At 39.7% G+C, this 24,004-nt stretch overlaps 1 protein-coding gene across 3 annotated transcripts in view; it reads right to left on the reverse strand.

Annotated features, from left to right (window-relative positions):
- Positions 1–24,004, reverse strand: part of LOC124621542 — a 135,015-nt gene that overhangs the window by 100,353 nt on the left and 10,658 nt on the right. The window contains exons 1-4 of one of the 3 annotated variants that reach the window (XM_047147151.1): positions 13,577–13,712; positions 11,813–11,964; positions 11,237–11,495; positions 3,345–3,546 (exon numbers count right to left, since the gene is read on the reverse strand). In XM_047147151.1, coding sequence (XP_047003107.1) covers positions 3,345–3,546; positions 11,237–11,495; positions 11,813–11,957 — 606 coding nt within the window. In that variant the 5' untranslated portion in view covers positions 11,958–11,964; positions 13,577–13,712. Of the gene's footprint in view, positions 1–3,344; positions 3,547–11,236; positions 11,496–11,812; positions 11,965–13,552; positions 13,713–24,004 lie in introns of those variants that run through there. The other 2 variants (XM_047147150.1, XM_047147148.1) reach the window with 2 other exon arrangements.

A 24,004-nucleotide genomic window follows, 5' to 3' on the forward strand; every position in this document is an offset into this window, starting at 1 on the left:
TATGGCCAAATACCCTTTTGTCAGAGAACTGTATCTCCTGGCACTGTAAAACGTTTCTCCTCTGAATCTGAGATAGTCTCACCCTGATGGATGCCTCAGCATTTGTTGTCAATACAGCAGGTGTATTTTTTTGGAAAGTGATTTCCTGCACATGCTAAAAATAAGCAGCATGATTGGGAAGCAGACTGTGACATCAGAGATGTTAGTGACTTTTGGCAGCAAGTCATTCTATTGAAGAGTGACTTTTGCCAATCTCCTGGACAGAGGCTATGCACCAATTTTTGATTATTGAGTTGGCATGGGGTATTTCATCGTGTGCTATTTGTAGGTGCTCCATGTGGAGTTTTTTTTTTTTTTTTTTTTTTTTTTTTTTTTTTTTTTTTTTTTTTTTTTTTTTTGGAGGGGGGGGGGGGATGAAGAGGGGCCTGGAAGAATATTTGGAGTTTTGTTGGGGACAGTGTGGTGTATGCATCATAGAGCTGAGCTGGGGCAAGGAAATAAATTCAGGGAAGCTTAGCAGGAGAGTTTGCCCATGGGTGGCAAGCGAGGCGAAGTCCAATGTTCAAGCATAAGCATGGGCAGCCTGGTTGAGATTGTGCAGATTTTTGGCAGCACCAAGCATAGTGTTTACCCAAGATGGGCAGCTGTCTATAGTGAGTGTATTTGCAGCTCCAGCATGTATAGAATTTTCCACATTGCTAGACACCCTCAGTGGCATGTCCTTTCAACTTGCAGAAGCAGCTGTTCAATTAGTGCATGTTGCACAACCCTTCAGTTTAGTAGTTCACATTCACTGTCAGATAAGATAGAGTCAGTCAGATAGTGTTACTGTTGATACACAAACAGGAAGCTGTTACACAGAGAATTCTATACCTTCATGCAACTTTGCTGACCGACCATTACCTTTGACATAATTGTGCTTAGTGTTTTGTTGGATCTGTTTTCCTATATTATTTACATTGCACATCATATTCCATGCAGGCTTCTATTGCAATAAATCAACAGTGTCAATGAATAGCCTTTCTTATTTCAGTAGCCCTTGTTTATTTAGCTATTTTCTTTTTCCCTTTTTGGGGGGGGAGGGGGGGGGGGTGAGGGAGGGAGAGGGTGATATTTCATGTGAGTCATTCTTTTATTTTAAGTTGCATAATTCGTATTCACTAATAGGGCAAGATAACATTAATAAGTGTTCAGAGTTCACTGTGTACAGATTTCAGTAGTGTATATGGTTGGATCTGTGTCAGGGGTCACTCCAATGCAGAAATTAATCATAAGTAATTCCCACATTACCAAGCCACTGTGTCATTTTGTGTAGCTGCAAAAGACTTCCACCATCAACTAGTTTCAGGGTCATAGCTTGACTTTTTCTCATTATAATGAAAAATTTATGACTACTCCTCATATATTCATTCTTTCACTGCCAAGTAGGTGTTATTTTTAAGAATTTCTGCCACTCCCCCCCCCCCCCTCCCTCCCTCTCCGCCGTCTGCTGAAGCAAAGAATCTAGTGACCAACTGTACAGGGTAACTGACTATCTTTATATTGGTGAGTGTCTCCTGTTTGACCAGTTCAATATGGATCCAAAAATTTAAATACTGATATTCCAGTATAAGATGTCCAAGTGTTTTGAGAGCAACCCTCTCCATAAACAAACTACAGTTTTCCATCATCCTACAAATACACTGAAACCTCTCATTTGTTTCAACTACTACTGAGTTTATAGTTGAACCACTTAATGATTCGAGAGAGTGTTTCTCCTAGGTATTTGCTTACAAGACTGACTCCAGTTGTGATTCATTAATCATTAACCAAAAGATACCACACTTTTAAGTTTCATGGGCAGCACAGCCTTGTATTTATCTCTGTTAAAAATTAGATGCAATCTGTACATCAACTTGATTTTTGTCAAGATACGAATGAACATTAACCACATTTTCTTCTTCTTATGTGATATTCCCTAATAGATAATGTATCTCATTTCAGCAATAATGAGATACTGTTGCACAAATTACAATAGATGTATTCAGGAAAAGAACAATATTTTTTTTCATGGGGCAACAAAGAGTTATGGTAAAAACTGGTTTGCAGCAACATATCCTTCACAATATTTCCAAATATCACATTGTTTCACATCATTGATATCCTCTTTAGTTTCTAAAGCTATTGTCATTTGACTGAAATGTGTTTGATGTATGTTTTGTAGTGTCTGTTTTGTGCTAGGAACAATGCAAAGTGAAATTTTGCTTGAAATTAGGAAATAAATGTAACAATATTAGGTGAAAGAATAAATTGCTACTCACTGTAAAGATGACCTATTAAGTTGCAGACAGGCACACCAAAAAGACTGTTCTGTATCATAGCTTTTGGACAAAGCCTTCTTCATTGAAGAAAATGCGCGCGCACTCACACACACACACACACACACACACACACACACACATGATCGCTACCACAAGCAGCTCCAACTCTTTGTTGAAGAAGACTTTGGCCAAAAGCTATAATGTGTAACAGTCTTTTCGTTTAACTGGTGGTGCTCAAATTCAAAATAAAATCATGAATTTCTTCCCTCAAGAACAAACAGTCAGTCATGACTTTGATACAAGCACTTTGAAATAGTTACATGAGAATTTTCTGCAAAAGATGTTGCAGAAAATTTTCATTTTAAAAATTAAAATTAGTTCTAAAGGGCAGTGTTTCAATACTATTAATGACATACAAAGAAATCATCAGGGGCACTATAAGACAATCCAAAAGAAAATACCAAGGGATTCATGGCTAAGTGGAAGCACTTCTGACATAAGTGTTTGTAGAGGAATGAGTTGAAGGGAATACTTTGAACAAGTGAAAGACTAAACAGCTGTAAGTGTGGTTCTTTTCTTTTCTATGCCTTGAAGGGAATGGTCAAACTAAAAAATGCCTGAATTGGGGAAAAGGAAAGATATTTTCCCTGAAAGATCTTAATAACTTTGTGGAAGGATTTGTACTTCACTTAAGGTGCTATAGAGCACTACATGAGAAGATTAAAAACACAGACATAACAATTCAAAAGAAGAAATTAGTCTATCGGGATACGCAAAGATATTGGAGCAGAACAGATTGGCACACAATCCCCTCAGACATCACCAGAAATGAAAAATTTAAGCCCATATTCTGAAAGGTGTCCTTTAAGATCTTAAATGCATTTGCTACAAGATCTGACCAGCATAGCATTAATAAAACTGAATTATTTCTTTTCCTTGCAAACAACTTTTTCTGTAAACATTTAAATACATACTTTAGTGACCCCATTTGTACATACTTTCCAAAATATTTCAAAAATGCAGAAAGATTATGCAAGTACTCACTGATAAAACATTCAGTACTGTTTGATAACTTTCTTCTTTGTGCTTTACGTAGATGGACTCATCATCGCTGCAATAACATTTACATGTATTGGAAGAAGAACCATACAATAAATCTTCCATTTTCTGTTTCCATTCTAACAGTAATTCGACAGTGTCAGGATCTCTCCCCAGGAATGTATCTTCATTCACTCCTCTCTGTAATCTGTAATGGACAGAGTAAATTAATTGAACAGAAAACAGAACAGAACATAAACATCTCATACAATTTATGAGAAAAAAATTAAAGTACAGAAAGGTAGGAAAGTCATGGTTAAATGAAACTGGTTGCATTTTATGGTTTTACATGCTATACTCATAAGCTTTATCGCTCAAAACTTTTGAATCTCTATAAGAAGCTTTTCAAAGCACATATCTTCATTGAAACAAATATGAAGACATTTTTCGTAGCAAAGTAATAACAAACGTGTAACCCTATGCCTCAATCTGAAACTTATGTCAAAGTTATTGAACTGTTTTATTCTATTCCTGATCTGGATGCAATTCTGGTACTCCACGTGTCAAACCATTGATACTTCATTTTATGGACAGCAAGACGTGGTAGCTTCAGTAATGTTTCCTGTTCACTGCTAGGCACTGAATTGTAAAAGAAAAGTAAAAATTAGCTGTGAGAAAATTATGTGTGACTCAGAGATTATAATAATACTGAATATCACTAATACAGCAAAGTCATAACCATATTTAATTTTATGTTCCAGGTCAACTGTATCAATGACATGTATTACTTAATAAAATTATAATTGTATTATAAAATAAAATTTTCACTCTTCATGCTCAAGTGTATCAAAATGAAAGGGTGTTGACCCACAAGCCACAGTCAGATTTTGGTCTTTCATGAGCAATCATCTGAAATTCCGAATTGTGCCTCATTTCCTAATTAAAAACCACAAATTATCAGTAACTCAGCCTAGTTTTCTAAACACTACAGAAGCTGCTCCATACCCAGATTGGGTTCAGTTATTTGGGAAAAGGACAAGATTATGATGGCTTACTCACAGCTCTGGTGTGCGTTTTGGAATGGTACTTCCATTCTTCGAAGAAGTGCATACTGAAATGAGCACACCAGATATGTTAAAGCTTTGCATCAGACAAGGACTCATAACCCTCATTTTCTGATTTCATATGCTAACATCCCAGTCGCATAAGCACACATCACAGGCTGTCTCAGGAAAGTCTATGTGAAGTATGGAGACGTAGGGAAGGGATACTGACTAATGTTATTAGTCATTCCTTGACGCATGGTCTTGTGGCTCGATTGTCCAGTTTTGCCCACAAAAAGCACATTTCATGGTCCAATTGTTTTAAGGGTTTTAATCTGCTTACGATCATATGTTAATTACATTGACAACTGTATGCCAGTGTAGTTTTGGCAAAAGTTTTCATAACTCTGTGTTAAATCCAAATAATTCATGCAATCATTTTATACTCCTAGCTGAAAACAGTTCAGTTTTCGGTCAAAAAATGGTTCTCTATTATGAATTATTACACAAATATGGTTTTACAAATAAAAATCACAACAATGTGGATGTTCTACACTATTAATTTATTTAATTAAGCAGTTTTTGCCCTACAAGACAATCATCAGGTTATGAATGAATAATCTCATCAAAGAGAGGGGGTGTTGAGTTGCAGACAGGTGCAAAGAAAATTAATGTTGAAATATTTAGTCTTTTTGACACAGACTTTTTCAGAGGCAGATATACACATTCACACAAGAGCAACTCTAACAAACACATGATCACTGTCCCCAGGTGCAAATGCCCAACTGTGGCAGTGTCCAACATAAGCAACAATCCATGTAGCTTGGATGGGAAGTGAGGGGTAAGGAAGAGGGCTGGGGTAGGGAGGGGGAGAGACAGCAGGACAGAGGTGGAGGAATATGCTCGTGCTACCTATGGAAGCATGCTGCAACATGGTGGGGACAGGATATGGCTGCTAGGTGCAGCACACCAGTGAGGGGGCAGTGGGGTAGGTGGTGGCAGGGTGGGGGGGGGGGGGCAGGAAGACAAGAGAAGTGGACAGAGAAAAGGAAAGGGCTGCGTAGGTGCAATGGTGGGCTAGAAGCTGTGTCCAGTACCAGAATGGGAGCAGAGAAGGGGATACGCAGGGACTAGTGAAGGTTGGAGCCAGAGGGGGTTGTGGGAATGAAGAATGTGTTATAGGGAGAAACCTCAACTGTGCAGTTCAGAAAATCTGGTGTTGGTGGGAAGAATCTAATAGCACAAGCTGTGAGCGGTCATTAATGTGAAGCACATTGTGACAGGTGGCATATTCAGCATCTCAGTGGTCCAAATGTCTCTTGGTCACAGTTTGACAGTGGTCATTCATGCAAACAGCTTGTTAATTGTCACACACACACACACAGAATGTGTCACAGTGGCTGCAGCTAAGTTGGTAGGTCACATGGCTACTTTCACAGGTAGCCCTGCATTTGATGGGGTAAGAGATGCCAGTGACAGATCTGGAGTAGATGGAAATGGGAGTTGTTATTCCACCCTGGGCTTTTCACTGTTTAACATCATTATTTATTCTGCACTAGTAGACAACTTTGAAAAGATATTACACATGGAGAGTGACATGCGAAAGCAGAGTAAATCTCATCTTTGACAGTGTGACTGTAACATCATTGAAAATATTTAAACTGAACTGTAAATTAATGTGAAGTGAACATACCAGAAAACATTAAATCTGAATATTGGTAAAACAGTGTGTGTCTGCATGGAAGAGGTGGAGGACAATATGAGCAAAATGAAATTGTAGTACACTTCAATGTAAATTTGTAAACAGTATAAGGTCTATATAAATGTCAGGTTTATATATGTAAGTATAAAGAATTACACTCAATAGAAGGAGAGATATGCATGTGGTAAAACAACAGAATAGCTTGTATAACAATATAAATAAATTGACAATCACAACAAAATAAAAAAAATACTAGACAAGAGTATTGGAGAATAACTTGAAAAGATATTACACATGAAAGGTGGCACAGAGACAGCAAAAAAGGTATCACTGACCGTTGTAAGAGAGTTGGAAGTACGTAAGATATCACTGATAGTTGTAGCAGAGCTGGAAATACATCAGGTAAACTGTAAATCAGTTAAGTATGGTGAATTTATTTGACTGCAGGGAAGAGGTATGTGTATGACAAAACAACAGAACACATATCAGTGTTAGGAGTGTGCAGATAGTCATTATAAAACAAATAAATACAAGTCAAGATTAATACCTGGAAATGAACAGACAGTGGGTGAAGAACTGAGAAACTGTTATACATTCTAGGCTTATCCAGAAATCCCACATTTGTAGACGGATTCCTTAATTTATAACACTGTGGTTTTATCTTGTCTCTGAAAGTGACGTCTGACCAGATTGTGACTTGAAGAAGGTATGTATTATAGACAAGGAGTATTAGGTATTAGAAGCCATATGGAAACGTCAGAAAGTCCTGGTAGAGTGTAAATGCAAAAAAAAAGCAGAGGCTTTAAATCACTGTGAGGCACATACAAATGAACTCTGCTAGCTTTTGGAAAAAATCCTTTGATGAGCTAGAGCGAACAGATGAGCATGCACTCCCACACACACACACACACACACACACACACACACACACACACACACAGAGAGAGAGAGAGAGAGAGAGAGAGAGAGAGAGAGAGAGAGAGAGATTACATTGTGCCAGTGCCAACACAATGCACAGAGGTGTGTGTAGTAGTGAGTGGTCTCCTTTACTCATATATATTTATGGGTAGCAAAGGCAGTGGCACATACCTTATAAGAAACAATGGAAATGCTCCAGTGAATTTAGCACAATAATTTCCCACTCAGTAACCAAATGCTACTGAGCATTGTAAACTAAATGCCTTGAGTGTTATGATGTGGCATCCCTATAAGCTCCCAGCTCTGTTCTAACTGCAACATCTAATTATGTTCAGTTTAATATGCAACATCACCAACCAGCCATGAATACTAGATAAAGGCACATTGACTACATGGAAATTATTTTTACTTCTCATACTATGGTTGTGAATTGCACAGTACATTCTAAATTCACTCTTGTTTTCAACCACAAGCACCTTTAGGAAGTAGACATGTTTGTAAGGAACTGTAAGAACCCCTATGTCTTTGAAGAGACTTCTGCTAGATGTCAGTTCTCATCTTTACACAATACTCTTCAGCAGAATAAATATTTATTTGCCGTTAGCTGCATTACCAAAGAAGATTATGCCACACGACAGTGTGAAGTGAAAGTATGCTAGCAATCCTGTTTGCAGATCAAGACAATGAGGGAGACTTCTAAGTGTGAAGTAGGCAGGACTGGATGAGCCTGAGCTAGAACCAAATTTGAATATGTGATATGTGAGTAATAAAATAGTTCAATCAAGCCAATCACCTGTATGTCTCTCCATGACCCACTCCACAATTTGCACATTCTGAGTTCCAGAGCAAATCCTTTAAAAAATATCTTGCAACATTCTATCCTGTTGTTGTTGTGGTCTTCAGTCCTGAGACTGGTTTGATGCAGCTCTCCATGCTACTCTATCCTGTGCAAGCTTCTTCATCTCCCAGTACTTACTGCAACATACATCCTTCTGAATCTGCTTGGTGTATTCATCTTTTGGTCTCCCTCTACGATTTTTACCCTCCACGCTGCCCTCCAGTACTAAACTGGTGATCCCTTGATGCCTCAGAACATGTCCTAACAACCGATCCCTTCTTATGGTCAAGTTGTGCCACAAACTCCTCTTCTCCCCAATTCTATTCAATACCTCCTCATTAGTTATGTGATCTACCCATCTAATCTTCAGCATTCATCTGTAGCACCACATTTCGAAAGCTTCTATTCTCTTCTTGTCCAAACTATTTGTCGTCCATGTTTCACTTCCATACATGGCTACACTCCATACAAATACTTTCAGAAACGACTTCCTGACATTTAAAACTATACTCGATGTTAACAAATTTCTCTTCTTCAGAAACACTTTCCTTGTCATTGACAGTCTACATTTTATATCCTCTCTAGTTCAACCATCATCAGTTATTTTGCTCCCCAAATAGCAAAACCCCTTCACTACTTTAAGTGTCTCATTTCCTAATCTAATTCCCTCAGCATCACCCGACTTAATTCCACTACATTCCATTATCCTCGTTTTGCTTTTGTTGACGTTCATCTTATATCCTCCTTTCAAGACACTGTCCATTCCAAAAAATCCTACAGGAGCTTCTTGAAGTAAAACAATTATAGTATCCTCATCATATGAGGATAATGGCTATTCACACAACTGCTCAGGAATACATAAACCAAAAACTTCTTCTGAATAAACAAGAGGATGACCTCATGACAGCTGAGAGATGCCAAATGGTATGAAATATATGAACAATACCTGCAGGTGGACAGAACCGTATGGAAGAGGGTCATACAAAATCGCGCCCTGCTCAGTAGAGCACAGAATTGGTGACACAGAAGATGTTTATATTCAGTGTATTAGTACAGCTGATTACATTACCACACAGTGCTTTTATAATTACACTGACAATATGAATTATGATATTGCTCAAAGTTTTTATTAGTCTTAGAAAACACACACACACACAAATCATTCATACATGCAAAACACACACACACATGGCTGCTATTGTCTCTGGGAACTGTCGACGTTTGACTGTAGTGATTAGCGATCTTGGCTAGGGTGGGTAGCAGAGTATAGAGCAGGCATGTGGTGGGGGTGGGGAGGGTTAGTAAGGTTGGGTTGGAAGAAGATGATGTAGTGCTGTCTGTGGGGATGTGTAGTAGGGAGGAGAGGGGTGGGGTGGGGTGTGGAGTGGTCGGGAGGGAGGGGGGGGGGGGAAGAGAATACAATCAGAGAAGAGAAAATGACAAGGTAGGTGTGCTGTGGATGGAGGGGTGCAGGGTAAGATGGTATGTGTGAGGATCGAATGGAAGCACAGGAGATAGAGGCAGGTGCAGGACATGGACTACAAAAGATTGAGGCCAGTGTTTATGGGAGAGAAGGGTATGTTGCAGGGATAGTTCCCACAGGCACAAATCAGAAAATGTTTTATTGGTGGGAAGATTCCAGAAGGCATGGGCTGTGAAGCAGTTGTTGAAGTCAAGCACAATATACTGCACAGTATTCTTGGCAAATGATTGGTCCAGCTGTCTATTGGCTGTAGTTTGACAGTGACCATTCACGAAGAAATAACAGTTTAGTGCCTCTTCACACAGCCTATCCATCCATTCTTGTCAGTCTCATTTGCAGTGATGAGCAGTCCCTCTCCAAATATGCTGAGGGTTTTGCTGAGGCCTTCACAGATCAAAATAATCTTCCACACATTGTATAGTAACAGATCTCCCATGCCTTGTCTCCACAGTCACCCACCATCCCTCGCATATCCAATGAATGGCCACAATGGACCATCATCTTCCCGACTCAGTATCACCTAGGACTGGAGCAACTGAATCATATTTTCCACAATGGTTTTGACTACCTCTCATTGTGCCTTGAAATAAGAAAAATCCTGACCACCACTCCCGTAGTGGTATTCTGCCACCCAGCCAACCTGTGTAATATGCTCTGTTCTTTCTTATCCCATCATTTCTGCCAACCTGTTGCCCAATTGCTCATATACCTTTAAAATACATAGATGTAGGACCTGTCCTGCATGTCCTGCCAGCATTACCAACTCCAGTCCTGTCACAGGTCTCTCCTGCCTGTCAAAGGCAGGACCATCTGTAAAAACAATCATGTGGTCTACTAACTCAGCTGCAGCCTCTGTGTGGCATTTTCCATGGGTATGACCACTAACAAGCTGTCTGTCTGCATTAGCAGCAACTGACAAGCTGTGGCCAAGAGACAGCTGGACCACTCACTTGCCCAGCATGCCATGCAACACAGTGTGCTTGACTTCAAACACTGTTTCATTGCCCATTACACCTGGTTTCTTCAAACTAACACTATCTTTTCTGAACTGCGCAGGTGGCAACTCTCCTTGTAGAATAACCATAGCTTGTGTAACTCCCCTGACTGCAAACTTCGTTCGTCTGTGTCTTCCACGCCCTGTCCTCTATGCCCTCCCATGCTCCAGCTTCACCCTTATAAATGCCTCTCTTCACTCTGTCCATCTGCTTAGTCCTTTCTCTTTCTCTGTTTCTTTCCTCCCCAATCCCCCCTCCCCCCCCCCCCCCCAACACAGCCTTCCAATGCTGCATCTAGCAGTCCATCACCTGTCCCAGTCAAGTTCCTGCACACTCCTGCAGACAGCGTTACAGCATCTTGCCCACCCGTAACCTACCACCCTTCCCCTCTCTCACCCATGCCTCTTCTGTAGTACAACTACCCACCCCAGCCAAGACCGATGCTCACTGAAATCAAGTCTCACAGGCACAACGACCATGTGCGTGAAAGTTGTGCTTGTATGAATACATGTGTTTTTCTAAATATGATGTAGGACTTTGTCCAACAACAATGTACTGTTAAATGTGCCTGTTTGCCACGCAATGCCTCAACTATGTAGTGAATTGTAATCAATACTGATTTATATTGTTAATCCATCCTGGATTTTCTGTCATTTAATTTACATACTGATGGTGACAGATGATGCACAGGATAATCAGGCACAGTGAAGTAAACAGTAAAACAAATTAAACAAGACAATTAAGCTCATTTACTTACATTTTAAAAATTGTGCCAGGAATGGAGATACAATTATGAAAATACACACACTAAGGGAAAAACAACTAAAGAAGAACAACAATAATAACAACATTGAGAACAACAATAAAACGAAGAGTATGCAAACTATTATAACAGGATCATTCAAAGTGGATTACTTACTGTTCCAAACGTAAATCTGCCAACAGCGATGACAAATTCCCTTTATCATACATAACATTCTCCTTCATTTGTGCTGCTAAGTTAGCTGCTTCTGCCACATCTTCTTGAGCAATAATGTGACCAGAAGAATTAAAGAATATTAATCCTAGATCCTTCACAATAGCATTTCTGTTTAATATGCTTGTTCTATTCTTTTCTGGGTTGAAACTTTCATCCCCATTCTGAAAGCATTTGTTGTCTCCATCAGGTCTGCATATATCTGGAACAAAAAGGAACATAGCAACCTGAATGTCAAATAATGGTTGCATCCAGTGATGTAGTAAAAAAGATGTTCTTAATTTATTGATTGATGTTTCACAGATCATATTTCTGTAAGCTAGGCACACACTTTGCTTGCTCAAGTTATATGATACAATAATGCATTAACAACAAAGTTACATTGAAGAATAAATGTTTTCATGAGTCAAAGTAAAAAATGAAATTGGGAACCATTTATTTAGTCCAGAACATTGTGTCGATTATTCTGATAAACTAGATTTAATTTTATTTAGGCAGAAAATATATTTCTAAACTTACTTGAACTTGAAGCACAAGAGGATTCAAGAGTTTGGTCTCCTAACTTAATTACAATGAAGTCCTCCATGTTGTGTTCCAAAAAGTGAGATGCTACTGCAATTCCTTGCGCTTTTGCACCTAATATAAGTATTTTTGTGTGAAACATTTCTGGGCTGCAACAACAAAATGAAGAACAGGTAAGTTACATAAAAAACTACATGCAATACATTTCATTTTGAAAATAATAATTCTTTACGTAACAGAAGGCAGTAACCATTTGTGAAACAATCACAAAACAGATATACCGGTACTCCTGGTAAATTATGTAGATTATATGAGGTAGCTCCAGCTGCTTTTATAGCCACTGAGTGCTTTTCATGGGGTAAGCGAATGGATAGTGCGTTACATTATTCTCTGTGATTTGGAGAAAAGCCTCAATGTTTGTGCTGTCATCTCTTGTATATTTAACTCATTCTAAAAAAACCTTTGGTAGTCAAAGTCACAAACAGACTTTTTCAGGCACTCCTATATTAATTTAAAAATGCTATCTGTTATGTGCTTGTGGCTTGTCTTGGCTTCATGTATTGCCTATTGGTTTTTTAGTTTCTGAGCAATGGAGTAATACCATTTGTTCATAAACAATGCAGTTGGGAAGATGGAATAACCTACACTACACTATCCTTTCTTCCAAGCATAGGTTCCATAATATGCATCCTAGTTAAGTGATTTTGTTATTATGAGTAAAAAATGAATAGAAGTGGAATGAAAAGTGAGACCTAAAGCAATGATAATGTTGGTCAGATTGATTACGGAACAGGGCGCTGTCTCAAACCCCAATGGCTAAATGCTAACGATTTAAATGTCTTAATAAACATTACAATTCCCATTGTAAGAAATTGTCGACTCCCAATTTATATTCAGCTCAGTTCCACTATACATTGAGCTCCATATCATACGATCATGCAGAAAGGCATTATAAACAAACATTACGTTCTTTGCTTCTTTCCGAAATGTTTATCTGTTAAACATCCCAGTATCTTGTAATGAGTGTTTGTGTTTGAGGCAAACAAAATAGTGACACATATAATACTAACAATACAATAGCAGCTAATAGCAAAAACGACACCCGCTACAATACTTCATGCTAATTTCGGGGAGGATTTATCGTATTTAAAGCATAACAGCAATTGAATGACTTAACAAAATGGATATTAGCACTCTATTAATGCAAGATTGTAGCCGTCCTGGTGGGCAATAAATTGACCAAGAGTAGCACCAGCGAATTATCCTTACTAACTGTAGCGAAGTTCAATTGCTACATTTAAAACAATGAAATACCAAGCTATAGACTGTTATTCATCAAAAATGTTTATTCGCCATACCGCACTGACATCATACATAATGAACTAAATGTTACCTGTTACTCTTGTGAGTTATCATGCCAGAAAATCTGTTCTTTCATTATAGTTATATTTTAAAACTGACTGTTTTCATTGTGGTCGTATGCACATTACTACTGGCAGGATTCCTTGCTATGCTTCACCAGTTCAGAAACATAACATTTTAAGTAATACTATGTAAATAACAATGCACCAAATTGTATTTGCTCAACATATTCCTTCGCACCAACAAACCCATACAGTTTATTTCTTCACCAAAGTTTCGCTGCGCGGTGAATTCGTGTGAGGTTATAATAAAGGTCTGGAATTGTTATTGTACTGCTACAAGCGGAGAAAAAACAGGAAATATAAAAATTAATACCTAACAAGTTCATAGGTACTCTACCATGTGCAGTTTATGTTTCATTAACTTTCCATTGCTTTGAAGAAGGAAAACTGATTTTGCTGCCGGCTATCGTGCACACGTAGACAAACATCTGTTTCTTCAAGTGGTAGAAAGTAAGTTTGGTAGAGCAGCCTCCTTTACGTACGCTCATTTGCATATTTTGTCGAAAATGGGATGGAGAAAAATTTATTTATTGAGTAATTTTGTTGCCAAACAGAATGTTGTGAACGTCGTCTGCTTGTCGGCGAAGATTTAATTTTGCGGCCAGCATGTAATTTTATAAGCTTTGGTTTCTCCAAAGCATTTCATTTATTTGCGAATCAACTATGCTCGCATAGATTCACAACTATCCGTGGTTAGCTGATTTTCTTTAAATAATTATCAACATACTTGTTTCTGACATTTCAGCATCTATTCTCTGTTTAAAGAAATATGCGAGGGAGCCTTTCCTTTCTTTGCCTGCTATGAGACTCTCAGCCTGTGAAAGAAATATATTGACAAAAAATTATATCTATCAGCTTAAAAGCGGTCCTAGTACTTAAAAAAATACCCAGATGAGGCATTTTATCTCTTCGCATTTAATACAATGCGGGAAATCATCACACAAAAGTTGGTACATATCTGTCACTTCTAGGTTCTAAGTATATATCGATTATTATGATGATAACATCTGAAGGCAGAAGTTTAAGTGAAGCGTTTTCTTGGGATTTTGTTGTTTAGGTTTCTTCCAATGAAACCAGTAACTTTTGGAATACCTACAGTTTACGGAAAATAGCATTGCTTATTTCTTTGACAAACACTAGATTTAAGCCAAGTGCAATATTATCTTATACATTGTATTACACTGATCGGAGGGATAGATAAACACATACCAATTATTTCGTACTGTATAAAGCCGCGTTTTCATTGAGTTTGAAACATCTTCTGCAACAATGTTTGCTGCTACTACTGCCTGCAAAATGTTGCAAACACAGAAACTGTTCTGTGGCTGTTTCGGAATAGATCAAAGGGAACATTGTTTCTGGTCTGCTATTAATGAATGCCTCTATACAGTATCAGTGTTCGTTTATGTTCTGCCCTGCTAATATAATGCTGCCTTGTTGCATGTTGTGTTGCGTTTCTCTAGAATGGAATGGACGAGAAACTGGATATTCGAACTTGTCACACACCATGAGGCAGAGGAGTGCTGCTGGAACGTACGCACCGCCAATTACAAACAACAGTAAAATAAAGTAGGATGTTACAGAAAATTGCCGCGCTGCTTAGTACCAGCAGCAATGACGTGTTTAAGAACGTTAGGTCTCTCGTAGCTCAATTTAGACGCGAGAAATGAAAAATCGAGACAGCAAGGTTTATGGTAGTGGTTTTGAAATTTTTTTTTACAGAGCCCTGCAGAATGGTAAGCAGGATTTGAGTCACATAGCACGCCGTCACTGTTGCGCCTGCGCGAAGTTTGCGCGCTCTGCATTGGAAAAAGACTGCCTTTTGTAATTATGCTGTATTGGAGTTCTGTGCATCGAGCATTCGCCGTTGAGAGGTATTTAAAAAACGAGTGTCTCATCACAATTCAGGCGACACGATATAATCTGGAATCGTCGGGCGATTGGACGGTAGATGCAGGCTTACTGCATCTTGTCCAAGGAAGAGATGTGCAGCGCGACGAAGGACACAGCGGACTGAGGAGCGAATGGTGAGAGCGCCCCAAGCATTCATCCGAAGTGCTCACCGTTTTGCTGCCACATATGCCTTGGTACTGACAACGTCAGATGATTCCCTGCGACGAATCATCCGTGATAACATGCACTTTCCCCCCAACAAACTTGCAAATCCTACAGAAACTAAACGAACAATATAAAATTGCCCACCTAACCTTCGCCTTGTGCATACTGAAACATTTAGCAGCTCACCCGCAGATGCTAAACAACATACTGTATGTGTTGGTAGGGGTAGGTGGTAAGTTCCTAGGGGACCAAACTGCTCAGGTCATCAGTCCTTGGGCTTGTACACTACTTAATCTTACTTAAACTAACTAACGCTAAGGGCAACACACACACCCATGCCCGAGGGAGGACTTAACCTCCGACAGAGGAGGGGGAAGCCGCGCGAACCGTGGCAAGGCGCCCTAAAACTCGCGGGTAGCTACCCCGCGCGGCTGTATGGTGTTGTATTGAAAACCAAATAAAGGGCATATATTATATGTATCAGCATATATTTTATTTGTTTTCAATGTGTGTTTCAATAAATTTGGCAATATGTTACGAAGTTCTGTCCTCTTCATAACCTGCTATTCATTTTGCAGGACCCCGCATAACCCAGTGATTCGGTTTCGATAATTTACGGTTCTTGGGTGATATTCAAGACCCAAACGATACAAGAGAGACAATCGAAAAAGTCGTACCCTAAAGAAGGTTACGCATGGTTATGTTTATTTCTGTCCCGTACTGTAGAACAATATTCAGCAATATTTGCCATGGTGCAACTACAATTGGGTGTACAAAGTAACTTATATGTTCTCACAAATTACTTTGTGTTAAATTTCTCCGTGACAGGTATATTTGGGAATGCAACGATAAATGATGCAGCAGCAACTCGTCCTCATCCCACTGGGATCACTTCACATGTCTGTAGTCAGTAAGAATCGAAGCTTCCTTGTGAGCCGTAATAGGTCCTTGACTCGGAAATTCTTCTCAAGACATCAGTAGGCACGCTGCTGTCATAGTGATAGTTCACACCTTCTCAGGCTGCAACATTTGTTTTCGGGAAACATGAAAGACTTCGACCATAACACTGAATGGATTTTCTACAACCATACTTGCCCTAGACAACCAGTAGCTGAAAATTCTGTTAGATCTGACTTAAGGTTCCACAAGAGATGCCAGCTGAGGATACGGATGTTTCGGATCCCGATGAATCATCGAAAACGCCTCCTCCAAAATAATGGGCGAAGAGTGGGTGTGAAGAAGAAAACCTATTAAACGACGGAATAGTAATGTGGCAGAATTTCCTGCAGCAGCAACAAAAACAACGAGAACACAATTCAATCGGTGCCTACGGGAAGTTACAACAAAAACAGATATTTCATTTTCTTCGAGGCAAGGAAGTTACAACAAAAACGGATATGTCATTTTGTTTGAGGCAGAGATCAATTTGTGTAGAGAGAGGTGTCAACAGAATGTGAATGTGGCAGGGGATCTTCAACTGCAAATTCCACTGTCACATTCGTTGGAACAGCCAGTGTCCCTGAAGTGTAAGAAGTTATATTTGTTGAAAAAATTGGATCTTTGGGGTAAGCTTCTATGGGACCAAACTGTTGAGGTCATCGGTCCCTAGTCCTACACACTACTTAATCTAACTTAAACTAACTTACGCTAAGGACAACACATACACACATGCTCGAACCTCCGACGGGCGGAGCCACGCGAACCGTGACAAGCCGCCCTAGACCGCACGGCTCTATATGTTGAAAATGACGATGATTTGGTGTAATTTTAATCTGCATACAAATCTATGAGCAATAAAATACATGTTTTAGTGTTATTAACAGTAAATAAATTACCGTTTTGCGGAATATTCCGTCGGGTCTTGGAGGAACACACACATATTAAAAACTTAAATACACAGTACTGATGTTCCGCAACAATATTTATTTAGTAGTTTGTTATGAACAGGCTTTCTGTATCTTAGACCATCATCAGATAACTTAATAGTACCAGATGGCATATAAAGATTCAGCAAGAGTTCATAGCTGTTCAAACATTGTTGTACAAAGACAGGTGACGTTCTGTAGATGCTGCTATGGAATACCTCAGACCAGACATTTCAAGTAACTTCCATAATATGAATTTGACCCTCAGTACTCAAACAGAAGTAATGTCCATCATAAAATCTTTAAAATCAAAAACATCTGGTGGGTATGATGATATATCAACAAAGTTAATTAAAGAATGTGATTCTGAGTTAAGTACACTGCTGGGCATTAAAATTGCTACACCAAGAAGAAATGCAGATGATACACGGGTATGCATTGGACAAATATATTATACTAGAACTGACATGTGATTACATTTTCACGCAATTTGGGTACATAGATCCTGAGAAATCAGTACCCACAACAACCACCTCTGGCCGTGATAACGGCCTTGATACGCCTGAGTCAAACAGAGCTTGGATGGCGTGTACAGGTACACCTGCCCATGCGGCTTCAACACGATACCACAGATCATCAAGAGTAGTGACTGGCGTATTGTGACGAGCCAGTTGCTAGGCCACCGTTGACCAGACGTTTTCAACTGGTGAGAGATCTGGAGAATGTGCTGGCCAGGGCAGCAGTGGAACATTTTCTGTATCCAGAAAGGCCCATACAGGACCTGCAACATGCGGTCGTGCATTATCGTGCTAAAATGTAGGGTTTTGCAGGGATCGAATGAAGGGTAGAGCCACGGGTCGTAACACATCTGAAATGTAACGTTCACTGTTGAATGTGCTGTCAAAAAAGTGCCGTCAGTGCGAACAAGAGGCGACCGAGACGTGTAACCAATGGCACCCCACACCATCACGCCGGATGATACGCCAGTTTGGAGATGACGAATACACGCTTCCAATGTGCGTTCACCGCGATGTCGCCAAACACGGATGCGACAATCGTGATGCTGTGAACAGAACCTGGATTCAACCGAAAAAATGACGTTTTGCCATTCGTGCACCCAGGTTCGTCGTTGAGTACACCATCGCAGGCGCTCCTGTCTGTGATGCAGCGACAAGGGTAACCGCAGCCATGGTCTCCGAGCTAATGCTCCATGCTGCTGCAAACGTCGTCGAACTGTTCGTGCAGATGGTTGTTGTCTTGCAAACGTCCCCATCTGTTGACTCAGGGATCGAGACGTGGCTGCACGATCCGTTACAGCCATGCGGATAAGATGCCTGTCATCTCGATTGCTAGTGGTACGAGGCCGTTGGGATCCAGCACGGCGTTCCGTATTACCCTTCTGAACCCAGCGATTCCATATTCTGCTACCAGTCATTGGATCTCGACCAACGCGAGCAGCAATGTCGCGATACGATGAACCGTAATCGTGATAGGCTACAATCCGACCTTTATCAAAGTCGGAAACGTGATGGTACGTATTTCCCCTCCTTACACGAGGTATCACAACAACGTTTCACCGGGCAACGCCGGTCAACTGCTGTTTGTGTATGAGAAATCGGTCGGAAACTTTCCTCATGTCAGCACGTTGTAGGTGTCGCCACCGGCGCCAACCTTGTGTGAATGCTCTGAAAAGGTAATTATTTGCGTATCACAGCATCTTCTTCCTGTCGGTTAAACTTCGCGTCTGTAACACGTCATCTTCGTGGTGTAGAAATTTTAATGGCGAGTAGTGTAACATATTAAGCTATCTGTGTAGCCAGTCATTTATCAGTGGAATATTTCCTGAATGGTTGAAATACGCTGAAGTTAAGTCACTGTTTAAGAAGGGAGATAAAGAAATAGCATCAAATTTCCGTCCAATTTCACTTTAGCCATCATTCTCAAAAATTTTAGAAAAGGTAATGTACAATCAGCTTTGTAACCATCTTATCACAAATAACATACAGTCAATGTCGCAGTTCGGATTTCTAAAGAGTATCTGATTTTGAGAAGGCTATCTACACTTACAGTGAAAATGTACTTAATTTATTAGACAAAAATTATAGGCAACTGGTATATTTTGTGGTCTGTCAAAGACATTTGACTGTGTAAATCAAAATATCCTATTAAGTAAATTAGAATATTATGGTGTAAGAGGAAATGCTGCAAAATGGTTCAAATCTTATATCTCTGGCAGGAAGCAAAGGGTGTTATAAGGAAAGAGACATGTATCAAGCTATCAGGCATCATCCAACTGGGAACTAATTACATGTGGGGTCCAAGGTTCTATCTTAGGGCCCTTACTTTTTCTTGTGTATATCAATGACCTTTCATCAGTAACATTACCAGATGCCAGGTTTGTTTTGTTAGCTGATGATACAAATATTGCAATAAATAGCAAATCAAATACAGTCTTAGAAAGATCGGCTAAAAATATTTGTGGACATTAATCGCTGGTTCCTAGCCAATTCTTTGTCACTAAACTTTGAAAAAGCACAATACATGCAGTTCAGCACTTGTAAGGGGTGTCCCAAGACTATATGCCTAACATATAAGGACACGTAGATAGAAGAAGTAGGCAGTGTTAAATTATTAGGATTACAGGTTGATAATAAATTCAACTGGGAGGAGCACATCACAGAACTGTTGAAACGTCTTAACAAATCTCTATTTGCAATGCGAATTGTGTCAGACATAGGGAATATGAAAATGAAAAAGTTGGCATACTATGCTTACTTTCATTCCATAATATCATATGGGATTATTTTTGGGGATAATTCATCAAGACAAGCTAAAGTTTTCCGGGTACAAAAACGTGTAATAAGAGTTATATGTGGAGTGAACTCAAGAACATCCTGCAGAAGCCTGTTTAGGGAAGTAAGGATACTAACTACTGCTTCCCAATATATTTATTCCTTAATGAAAATTGTTATTAAAAATATATCACTTTTTGAAATCAACAGCCCAATTCATGGAATCAATACTAGAAATAAGAATCTTCACAGGGGCTTAAAGTCACTTACTCTTGTACAAAAATGTGTGCATTATTCAGGAACACACATTTTCAATAACTTGCCAGCAGCCATAAGAAGCTTAACAACCAATGAAATTCAGTTTAAGAGAAGCCTTAAGGATTTATTGGTGGCCAAATCCTTCTACTCCATTGATGAATTTCTCAGTAGAACCAACTGATTTGTGTGTGGGATATATAATCTAACTTCTGCACCACCGCCTGCTGTGACCGAGCGGTTCTAGGCGCTTTATTCCGGAACTGCGCTGCTGCTACGGTCGCAGGTTCGAATCCTGTCTCGGGCATGGATGTGTGTGATCTCTTTAGGTTAGTTAGGTTTATGTAGTTCTAAGTTCTAGGGGACTGATGACCTCACATGTTAAGTCCCATAGTGCCTAGAGCCTTTTGAACCATTTTTTAACTTCTGCACCATTTCAGTGCAGTAATGTGTTCATTGTAAATAAGTATTGTAGTGGTTCTATTATATGTTTATTACCTCATAAATAAATAAAATATTTTTTTTAAATTTTAAATTCAGTGCATTAATCAGATCTTAGTAAATGAGTGTTTGTAACATGATTCTTTCATATAGTGTGCATTAAAAAAATGACGAACATTCCACTTGGGACCCGTGGAAGTACATTAACACATTTGTTTCAGTTGTAAATATTTGTCATGTATTATTGTTTTTATGACATGTACTGCATCCTGGAGGACCTCCTCACTAAGGATCAATTGGAATGAAAGTAAATCTAATCTAATCTAATCTATGACTATATCGATACAAAACGCAAGCATAACGTAATAGCCAAAGATGCTCTGAACAAATAAATCTTATATTACGGTATATTGAAATATTAAAACCATATGAATGTATGAGCCAAATATGTTGTACAAGTGAGTAATGGCTCATGCTACTATATCATATAGACAAACTGGTGAATGTGATGAACAGGACGAAAAAGTGTGTGGAGGGGGGGGGGGGGGACAAAGTAGTCTAAGAAATGTGAGTGTGAAACAGCTTATTATCTACTGGCTGCTGATACTTTAGTGATGGTGAGTAATGGAACTGTTTGGTCATTTAGAACCAGGTCAGGATTCTTTGAGTGGTGTTTACTAAAGGTCAGAATTTCGAGTAACGTTAGTTTTCTGCTTTTCATTCCTTTGTGGACAATATGAAATTTCACATCATATGACTGACATTCATTCAGAGCATGTTCAGCAAAGCTGGAATCTTTCATTTTCAGTCCATCGCCTGTCGTGCTCAGTCAGTCTAGTTTTACATAATCATTAAACCCTTTAACCAAAGCTTCACAATATTTAAGATACGGCTGGCTTTGAAATGTGGAATAAGTATTCAAGGCTTTGGTAGGAATCTCCTGTTGCCAAAAACCTAAGAGTAATAGCAAGTCTTTGCTTCGCAGGAAACGCGTTTCTGGTATTTGGCCTTTCTTTAAAACAATTGGCTCCATCATATCCATTAGAATTTCAAAATCGGACACCGGCATCCTAGTGCAGTTATGAAAACCAGAACCGACTTCCAAATTCAGCTCGCACATCATGTCATTTCCACCACATCGTCTATGGTATGTCTTTGTGCATCAAAGACGGCTAAGTCTTTTCCTTCCTCTACTTACTGCATCGAGTGTTACTAATGCAGCAACTCGTCATGAATTCATCTTCTTCACTTGACTTAGTATTGCTGTCGATGCGAATGTACAATGTGAAATATTTGCTGCCAATTCAGCGTAACGTATGATACGAATACATAAGTTGAAATGTTTGTCGCTAAGTGATGGGGAGCTCGTGAATGAGTCGTTCAAATAAACGCTTCACTCCAGTGAAGTGTGAACTAACCACTCAATTTCAATGAACTGGTACTTCAAACTCTTCACAGATAGCACACTCCACACTTTTTTCTAATTCACTCACTCTCTTCCCCTCTCCCTCTCCACTACATCGGCGCTACGTCACTCATTCTCCCTTCACTTCAGTCCTCCCTCTACTGCCTGTCGACGAATCGCGCGGCGAAATACTCTTAGAACAACAGTTGCACTTTGCTTTCCCATCACCTAAATCGGCGAAGAAACCCCAAATTTCACTACTTTTACACGATCGCGAGTTGCTAGCCATTGTATAAGCGTGAATAAACACAAAAACTGCTTTCCGAATAAAATAAAGAGGGATTTTAGCTGGAATGGTACCAATGACTACAGGTAACAGTTTACGTTTTGAATTTTGAGGGTTATTACTCTCAACAAAAATAAAATATACAAGAAAACTCCTGAATAATTACTTCACGTAGGTATACAGACTTTGTGACAGGGGTAAACATACTCATTCTATTTTGTAGTTTTCAGTCCATGAATACCACAAATAAGGTTTCACTTGGCAGATAAAGACTTTTTTGGGCGCTTCGTGAGAAAATGTCGAGCTTCATTAAACGTAATACCTTCTTTATATGTGACAGGCTTCTCTGTTTATCTTTCCTTTGTCCCCTTCGACCATGCTCTGTTCAAGTTAACTCAGACGCTGTAAATGTGTAAAACGTTGCGTGCACGTTACTGCATAGTTCGGCCATCTGTTGGTAAACTTATGAAGTATTACGAAGCTTTATTGTAAGAGCGAGGCGATGCCAGCGTAGCCGCGGCTGAGCGGCGAACTGAGCAACTTCGCCAGGCTTCCGTACTTCATGAAAGAACTACATCATTTGAACGCTTCACGGCACAGAGTGAAATGAATGAAGTAGTTCACGGGAATGAACGAGTTCGACCCATCTCTAGTCGCTAGCGTATACGGGGTCAAGAACAATGAACATTGTTGCATCATATTGTAGGCTTTTGGTGAAACAATACTGCACACAGAAACAGGTTTTTAAACTCATTGTAAACGCTACCTTAGCGGTAGCATTGTCAGAGGGCTCTTCATGTGTAAGGGCATAATGTTAAATCTTTCATTTACAACGAGGAGAGCAATGGAAATACATATCAATAGTTTATAGCAAAGATTGGTTCTTCGAAAAAGCCAAGTAATATCGTTCTACGCGATGACTATATCTTACAATTTCCAGAAACCGTTAATGTTAATTACCTAACAGATCCCCCCATGAACCATGGACCTTGCCGTTGGTGGGGAGGCTTGCGTGCCTCAGCGATACAGATAGCCGTACCGTAGGTGCAACCACAACGGAGGGGTATCTGTTGAGAGGCCAGACAAACGTGTGGTTCCTGAAGAGGGGCAGCAGCCTTTTCAGTAGTTGCAAGGGCAACAGTCTGGATGATTGACTGATCTGGCCTTGTAACAATAACCAAAACGGCCTTGCTGTGCTGGTACTGCGAACGGCTGAAAGCAAGGGGAAACTACAGCCGTAATTTTTCCCGAGGGCATGCAGCTTTACTGTATGATTACATGATGATGGCGTCCTCTTGGGTAAAATATTCCGGAGGTAAAATAGTCCCCCATTCGGATCTCCGGGCGGGGACTACTCAAGAGGATGTCGTTATCAGGAGAAAGAAAACTGGCGTTCTACGGATCGGAGCGTGGAATGTCAGATCCCTTAATCGGGCAGGTAAGTTAGAAAATTTAAAAAGGGAAATGGATAGGTTGAAGTTAGATATAGTGGGAATTAGTGAAGTTCGGTGGCAGGAGGAACAAGACTTCTGGTCAGGTGACTACAGGGTTTTAACACAAAATCAAACAGGGGTAATGCAGGAGTAGGTTTAATAATGAATAGGAAAATAGGAATGCGGGTAAGCTACTACAAACAGCATAGTGAACGCATTATTGTGGCCAA

The sequence above is a fragment of the Schistocerca americana genome, chromosome 1, assembly GCF_021461395.2.
Source record: "Schistocerca americana isolate TAMUIC-IGC-003095 chromosome 1, iqSchAmer2.1, whole genome shotgun sequence".
Lineage (NCBI taxonomy): Eukaryota > Metazoa > Arthropoda > Insecta > Orthoptera > Acrididae > Schistocerca > Schistocerca americana.